At 48.5% G+C, this 7,412-nt stretch overlaps 1 protein-coding gene across 1 annotated transcript; it reads right to left on the minus strand.

Moving 5' to 3' along the window:
- Positions 1–89: 89 nt before the first annotated feature.
- On the minus strand, positions 90–6,882 carry ldha (lactate dehydrogenase A4). Its single transcript, XM_062461987.1, has 8 exons — positions 6,724–6,882; positions 3,754–3,879; positions 3,179–3,296; positions 2,858–3,031; positions 2,499–2,672; positions 2,272–2,389; positions 1,605–1,728; positions 90–1,467 (listed from the first exon to the last, which is right to left on the minus strand). The coding sequence occupies exons 2-8, from the start codon at positions 3,877–3,879 to the stop codon at positions 1,303–1,305; spliced, it is 999 nt and encodes a 332-aa protein (XP_062317971.1). The 5' UTR covers positions 6,724–6,882; the 3' UTR covers positions 90–1,302.
- Between the last annotated feature and the right edge of the window lie 530 nt (positions 6,883–7,412).

A 7,412-nucleotide genomic window follows, 5' to 3' on the forward strand; every position in this document is an offset into this window, starting at 1 on the left:
GCATGAAGACCAGCTGAATTACCAGCTACATTTATGCACATGCCCAATAAAATCGCCCTCTTTCACAGACACAGATAAAGAGGCCTGAATTGTCATTCAAATCTTTTTTTATTTGATGGTGGAGCAAGTTCAACATCCAGCATCCTTGACAGTGTCACAAGCCAGAAAGGGAACTGACAGGAGAAGTATCGTGACAGCTCACCATTCAGTCTCAACACAATGAATACTGCTGCCTTATGGCCAGTGTTGTCACAGATACAGTACATGAGTTTGCAAACACCTGGCTGGGTTCTCCTACCCAAAGACAAGGTGGCGAAATAATCACTACAACTAAAATGGAGGGTATTTATGGTGTACAGAAGCACAAACAACACGTCAAGCAGAAATGCCACAATCGGTTACAAACAAATATAGATTTTGCCATCTGGTCAGCGTCGAGGCCATGGCACAGGCTCCCATTGATTCTCTGTTTCTGAACGTGTGCAGTGACAAAGAGACAGCAGGTAGTTACTGTAGCTGGCAGTGTGTTAAGCCCAATGCCCTTAAACCTATACGAACAAACCACAGTCAGCCTTTCCCTACAGAAAGACTTGAGCACCATTAGTGCACTCATGGTTACCACACAAAATGGCAGCCTGTGGTGTTCTGTGTAGAATACTGCTTCATAGAGAACACGGAGAAGCCTCGATGAACACGCGACGTTCACAGAATAGAGAGAAAAGGGGAGGCCAGGCCCACCTGACCACGAGAGGCGTCACACGATACATTCATTCACAAACAAAACTAAAGTCTACAGGATGTACGCACGCACGGTACATGGAGTGTGACGAGGAGCAGGGAGACGGCAGTAAGCGACACGGCCGTTTGTTTTGCAAGGTATGCCAGGGCCTTGGGATGCTTGTACACAGAGACCCCCCCCCCCCCCCCCCTCCCCCCTCCGGCAGACACACAGCTGTGGCCAGCTTAAGGTCTACAGGTTAGATCTGCTGAGAGAACTCACAGAAGGTCTCAGAGGGAAAGAGAGGGGAAGGAGGGGGGGGGGTAGAGAGGGGAAATGACACCTGTGAATCTCATGCCAAAACAAACATCCTGAGCTGATGTTAACCTCCTGTTGGATACGCTACATGATCCTGCCCCACAAATACATAAGAAGCCTCATTCACCGTCTCTGGTAGGGGTCAAGGGTCATGGGTACATTAAGGAAGCTAGTAGGAGCTGGGGAGGGGGGGGGGGTAGCCACTGTAGAGGTGTATCTTTTGTGCGTGGACCTAAGGTGTGTGTGTGTGTGTGATAGAGAGCTCCTCACAGGGCGAGCTCCTTCTGCACGCTCCACAGGGTCTCAGCGCTTTTGATCAGCTGCTTCTCCTCTTCGGGCTTCAGGGCCATGTGGATCACGTCCGTCAGCCCGCTGTTTCCGAGGACGCAGGGGACACTCAGGAACACCTCATCCTTCACCCCGTGCATGCCCTGAGAGGGAGGCCAGGCGTGGGGCAGAAAGGGTGGAGGGAGACCGTATGAGACAGTTGCCGGTTGGGTGGACGGGGTTGGTAACTCGGGTTAGAACAGCTTATAGAGCAGGCGTGCGTGCGTGCGTGCAGACTTACATTGACCAGAGTGGACACAGGGTGGACTTTGTGCATGTTCTTCGTGATGCTCTCCACCAGGTCAGCCACAGACATGCCAATAGCCCAGGAGGTGTAACCCTTCAGCTTGATCACCTCGTAGGCACTGAGAGAGCAAAGGATGAAAGGAGGGGAAAAAATGGAGCGCAAAGGAGAAAGAGAGAGAGATATAACAGAGGAAATTAAATTGAACGAGGGAAGAAGAGATATGCCATGTTAAAAACAACATGACGGCTGACACAGACAGTTTTTATGACAAACTCCACTATCATAGGTCGGATATTACTGTATCATAAAGCCTATTAATGATTGAATGATTATCTAATACATTAAAAACAGCATGGTTGTAGAGTTTGTCAAGGGGGCAAGTGAAAAATTGTGTGGATGGTAGCTGGGGACTTTTCTCGAGGTGAGCATTCTTCTACAAAACCTCTACATTGGACCTGCTTGCCAGTTGGCAATAAGCTCTTCAAACAATGGTGTACTGTGTGCTAGCCAAAGCATTCGTCCTGGCTTGCATAGCTCAAATTCCTCCTCACTCCACCTCCCAACCCTGAATCTGTGCGATTAAGCCTGTGATCAATGTTCTACCTTCTCTGCTGATTATCTACCAGGGATTGTTTATTAAGTTTGGACCCTGCCACCTCACCTGTCAACCACCATCCTGTGGACGTCTTTCCAGGACTCTTTGTCGTCATCGGAGCCCATCTGTGGGTTGAGAGCCTGCAGGGAAACGCCGGCAACGTTCACACCACTCCACACAGGCACTGGAGGGGAAAGAGACAGTCAGTTAGCATAGTGGACAATGCGTCTCTCTCTCGCTAAGACAGACCAGCCAAAACCATCCAGCCAGCCGCTGGGAGTGGTCAGACATACCGCTGGAGTCCCCGTGCTCTCCGATGACCCAGCCATGGCAGGAGGAGGGGTGGATGTGCAGTTTCTCTCCCATCAGGTGGCGGAAACGGGCCGAGTCCAGGTTGGTGCCGGAGCCAATCACACGGTGGCGTGGGAAACCGCTCAGCTTCCAGGCGACGTAGGTCAGGATGTCCACTGAGGGGGGAGGGGGTCTCAAGTTTAGCACTAAAACTGTAAGCACTCCCTCAGCCTTAGTGCATCACACTTCCTACTTCCTCTCCCCTCCCAGAAAAATCTGTTTCTCTCTCTCCATACTCCTCTCTCCCCTCCCTCCACCATCCCCCTACCTCCAACCCCTATCTCCCCCCCTTCCCTCTCACCTGGGTTGGAGACCACCAGAAGGATGCAGTTGGGACTGTACTTGACGATGTTGGGGATGATGAACTTGAAGATGTCGACGTTGCGCTGCACCAGGTTGAGACGGCTCTCTCCTTCCTGCTGGCGAGCCCCGGCCGTCACCACCACCACCTTGGAGTTGGCGGTCACGCTGTAGTCTAGGAAACAACAGCAACAGGCTCAGCCCCACAACAGGACTACAGACACTGGTTGGTGTGGACCTAAATGGCAGGGACATAGTTGGGGTGAAACTGGTTGGGGTGGACCTGGTCAGGGGTGTACTCTGTATGCTGAAGACCTCTCACCTTTGTCGGCCACGATCTTGTGTGTCTTGAGGAAGAGGGATCCATGCTGCAGGTCCATGACCTCGCCCTTCAGCTTGTCCACCATCACATCAACCAGGGCCAGCTCATCACACAGGTCCTGAACACACACACACGCATCTTTAAGGGTGACTGCTCTCTAGTTGTTATGCTAACAGACCAACACAATTCATCTCAGAGCGTATAACAGTAACAGCTGACCTTCAGTACCTCTTACAGCACTGTGTCATACAGACTGAAAATAAGCACAGAGGCTGGACTGGAAATACGACACAATGGCTAGGGGCCCTTGACCCTAGGTCTCTCTCTCCACTCAGCAGTGTTGTCCCCAAGGGGCTCGGTTGTTCCTTCTCTAGCAGAATAGTAACTAGACAGATGAATGGATCTGAACCACTCTTGGCTACAGGACTGGAATCCTCAAACGTCCCAAACCTTCTCTCCTCCTCTCTCCCCTCATCCATCCCACCTCCGCTTCCTCTATCCACCTCTCTCCTCTGACCCTTCACCCATCCCTCTTTACCCTTTCACACACACCTCCCCTCATCCCTCTTCCTTACCTTGAGCAGGACACTGATGGCGGAGGCCATGCCCACCATGCCGACGCCCACCACTGTCACCTTGTTCTGGCAGCCCACAGGCTCCTCCTTCATCACATGGGTGATCAGCTTCTCCTTGGTGGACATCTGAGGGGGAGAGAGCAAAGGTGAGAGAGGGACAGTGAGAGACAGAGAAATGTCATATACACGGTGAGTGCCTGTTTGATCCCAACATGACTGCATCATCAGCCTATGACATCACTTCTCCTTCCTCCGGCAGCCAATCTGAGATCCCGTAGAGCCTCTCACTACGCTATTAATAGTACCCTCTCACAATTCAGAACTCAGCAGCTGACTTTCTGCTTTTTACAGAAAATATGCTTCCCTTATCCGAGTATCCATGCGAGAGTTACATCCCAATGCAAACAGGAAGTTCCAATTCATCCAACAGTCTAACACCCACCCTTATCCTTCCCCAGATGGCAACTCTGGGTCTCGAAAGCAACTCCTATCTCACAACCTCTGCCTATCCCTGCTGCCAATTGCCATGCCACCCTGACTATCATGGGATGTCATCATGGCTCTATATTTACTTGCAAGTGGACGAGGAAGATAAGTGCTTGTAGGCCTGTTTTCATCATCACCAGGAGACTGAGCCCCTTCAGTGTTGTGTGGACAGAGGCACGTAGTGAAGTAGCTCTGAGGAGTAATAGGCTCTAACTCCCCCAGGAGAGGGCTATTTAAGACCCCTTCCACTCTACTCCACCCCAGCCATGAGCTCCACACACCTTCCCTGAACCAGGCCAGAGCACTCATCCAGTTATCTCTCCCTGAGAAGAGGCTTACTGTGGACTAATGAGCCAGAGAACTGCTGTAGGACTCCAGGCACGGACACACACACACGCACACACACACACACACACTCAGCCAGGGAGCTCCAGTAGGCCTACAGGCACGTACACACACACGCACAGCCAGGAAGCTGCAACAGTAAAGTCTGCACCTGATTGATCAGTCCAGCACAGTTATAACAGGACGACTGCAGGGAATGAAGTCATTCAGGATATCTGACTCCAATGATTACTCTTCCCCTTATGAGATCTGAATGCACAAGCATTAACCTGACCAATGAGCCACGTTTAGAATGATTGAGTTTGTTTTTGTGTTTGCTCAGGGCACTGACCTCAGTGATAGCATGATCAGTGTTATCTCTAGACACTGCTCATCTGTGATGAGAGGTCCCATGGGATGGCCTTTTGAGGTCAAAGGAATGTGTAACTAAACACAATGAATTCAGTACTTACAAAAGCACAGGTGTCATCAGTCCTTGATCCCCAGATTTCAGATGGAGACCAAGAATGAGTCTGCGAAGGATTCACTGATTCTAGCGTGGTGTTGTACAGTACCGACCCTTGTAAGGATGGCCTAGTAAAAGTAACATCATTTGGCTACTTTTTACAGCCTGCATGCGTTGTCATTTGTGTGCTAGTGTGTGTACATGCATGCGAGTATGAATGCGTGAGCTTGCTCAACATTTGCCATTTGACAGCTGTAACCACCTCCCAAACAGATCAGTTCTCCTTGGTTCATTTAGGTCAGTCTGGCCCCGCAGCACACAGAAAGCTCTGCCTGGGTGTCATATGTCCATGTTCACTATAGGTCATCCATATCACTCCTAGGCTCCAGCAGTCCTGACTTGGACTTTAGACTGAAAGCCAGGCTGCGGCCTTATCTAGTCATTGTCTTAGATTGGGTTATAAATGTAACCTGGCAGTCTGGATGATAACGGCCACACGTCTGTCCAATTTAGCAGTGACAAAGTAATTATGTTACACCTGCCATCGAATACAGACACTTGGAGTGCACGGCTAGCTCCCTGAGTTACAACATTGGTATGACCCCACAACAAGCCTATATGATCTCCAAGGAGAGTTACTAATGATCTGACGTCCAGGCCCTGTGACCGCTAGAAAATGGGATGCAAACCTACTGCATCACAATAAAATAGAGAGAACATTATTTAGTGAATCAACAGTCTTGATCATTAAAGTACTGGCAGTACTGTGTGCTCATTATGCCTTTAGAACAGACCATCTCATCGTGCCATGCTGAGAGCAGACAAGAAACTACAAATACCAGGATGCTTTGCAAGAAGGGCTTGGTTTTCTATGCGCAACCACTCCATGCTCTTAAAGAATCTGGGCACGTAGTCTGCATTGCGTTCGAGCAATAGATAACCTACTAAACTGTAGAAAGCCAGCACGGTATTCCATCAACTGGATTAAAACACACAGATAACCATTAGGCCTCAAGTAACTAATTAATAAGACAGACGTTCCTCGACCATTATTAAAACTCATCGAAGAGAAGCATTTACTGTTAAGTGGGCTAATTTATTACGAGTTGTGACTTTATTTGAGATTTCCATTCAAAAAACGCAAAACGACTGGCAACAACTTGATACGAACAACGTTCTCCCCCCAGAGCAAACATCAGGCCGTCAAACAGAACACCACTTCCAATTAGCCTTCATCAACAGGTTATTCACAGCGAGTTGCGGAGCCTTCGGAATTTCATGTGGCTGGTTCTCTAAACGTAAATTCCTAAATGATCAGATGACATCTGTTTCTATCACCTCTCGTGGCGGGTTTTTGGTCGTCTGGAATCCAGGATAGTGACACTGTTCATACATTGATTGGTAAATTGGCCTGCATCCATATCAACATCGCACAAACTAAACGCAGGCCTCCAGTTCCGCGTTTAAGACTTCCCATTTAGACTTCCATAGGCTAGTCTACCCTAGACACAATTATGAAGAATCTATTATATTATTTATAACCTGACACACCCCTCTGGAAAGCACACATATTTTCACTATCACACAACACACAAATCACAAAAATATGTGTATAAAGTTCAATGTTTGAGACAAAGCAATTTTACGCAAAATTACATCTGTCAATGAGCCTATTTCTAATACAAACAACTCACCTTGTAGGTTTGAGTGATTTAGAAAAGACTGAAGGCGATTAGGAATGTCTTCGAACGGGCTCTCCTCTTAGCCGCTGGATGCAACTTTTCTGCAGCAGTGACGGGCGAGTGCAACAGCCGGGTATTTAAGGAGCGGAACACCTCCGGTCTGCGCAGCGTGATTACATATGAATCAGATCGGGCGGGTCCAGGCTTCTCGTGTTAGATGTCACGTCCATGCTTACGAAACGTGACCACTGTAGTCAGTGCAACAGTAACCTACGCTGCGCTCCAGTAGGCAATAGCTCTGCTCCAACAGCATACATCCACATAGTTAGCCTACATGTTTTATGCGTTTTACTGATCTTGATAGTCTAGATGTTATGTTTGCTACTAGCCTTCGCCTATGCTAATTATCACGCTGAACTAGTAGGCTACTCAATGCATGATAAACAGCAGGCTATATTCGTACGGTTAACTCAAGAGTTCAACTGTAACAGTGCAATTAAAATGTGTCCTTTTCCATTTCAAACTTTTAAGTAGGTCTTCTCAAAAGTAGGATAGTCCTCTGCTAGGCCTACTCAAGAGGTTTGCGTAAATGTTCTGGAATTCCAGAAGCAGTCAAAAAACCTTTTTCGATAGAGGAAATATTGCTCATAAACATCGCAATTGACACATTTGTATAGCCAGCCGTATGGCTACGCTCATCC

This window comes from Osmerus eperlanus, chromosome 5 (genome assembly GCF_963692335.1).
Source record: "Osmerus eperlanus chromosome 5, fOsmEpe2.1, whole genome shotgun sequence".
Taxonomy (NCBI): domain Eukaryota; kingdom Metazoa; phylum Chordata; class Actinopteri; order Osmeriformes; family Osmeridae; genus Osmerus; species Osmerus eperlanus.

Excerpts from the sequence above, each read along its gene's own strand:
- ldha (XM_062461987.1), bottom strand. The coding sequence starts at position 3,879 with ATGTCCACCAAGGAGAAGCTGATCACCCATGTGATGAAGGAGGAGCCT. Across the intron at positions 3,032-3,178 it reads CAAGATCGTGGCCGACAAAG|ACTACAGCGTGACCGCCAAC; the intron begins GTGAGAGGTCTT and ends GTTGTTTCCTAG. Across the intron at positions 1,729-2,271 it reads CACAGGATGGTGGTTGACAG|TGCCTACGAGGTGATCAAGC; the intron begins GTGAGGTGGCAG and ends TTGCTCTCTCAG.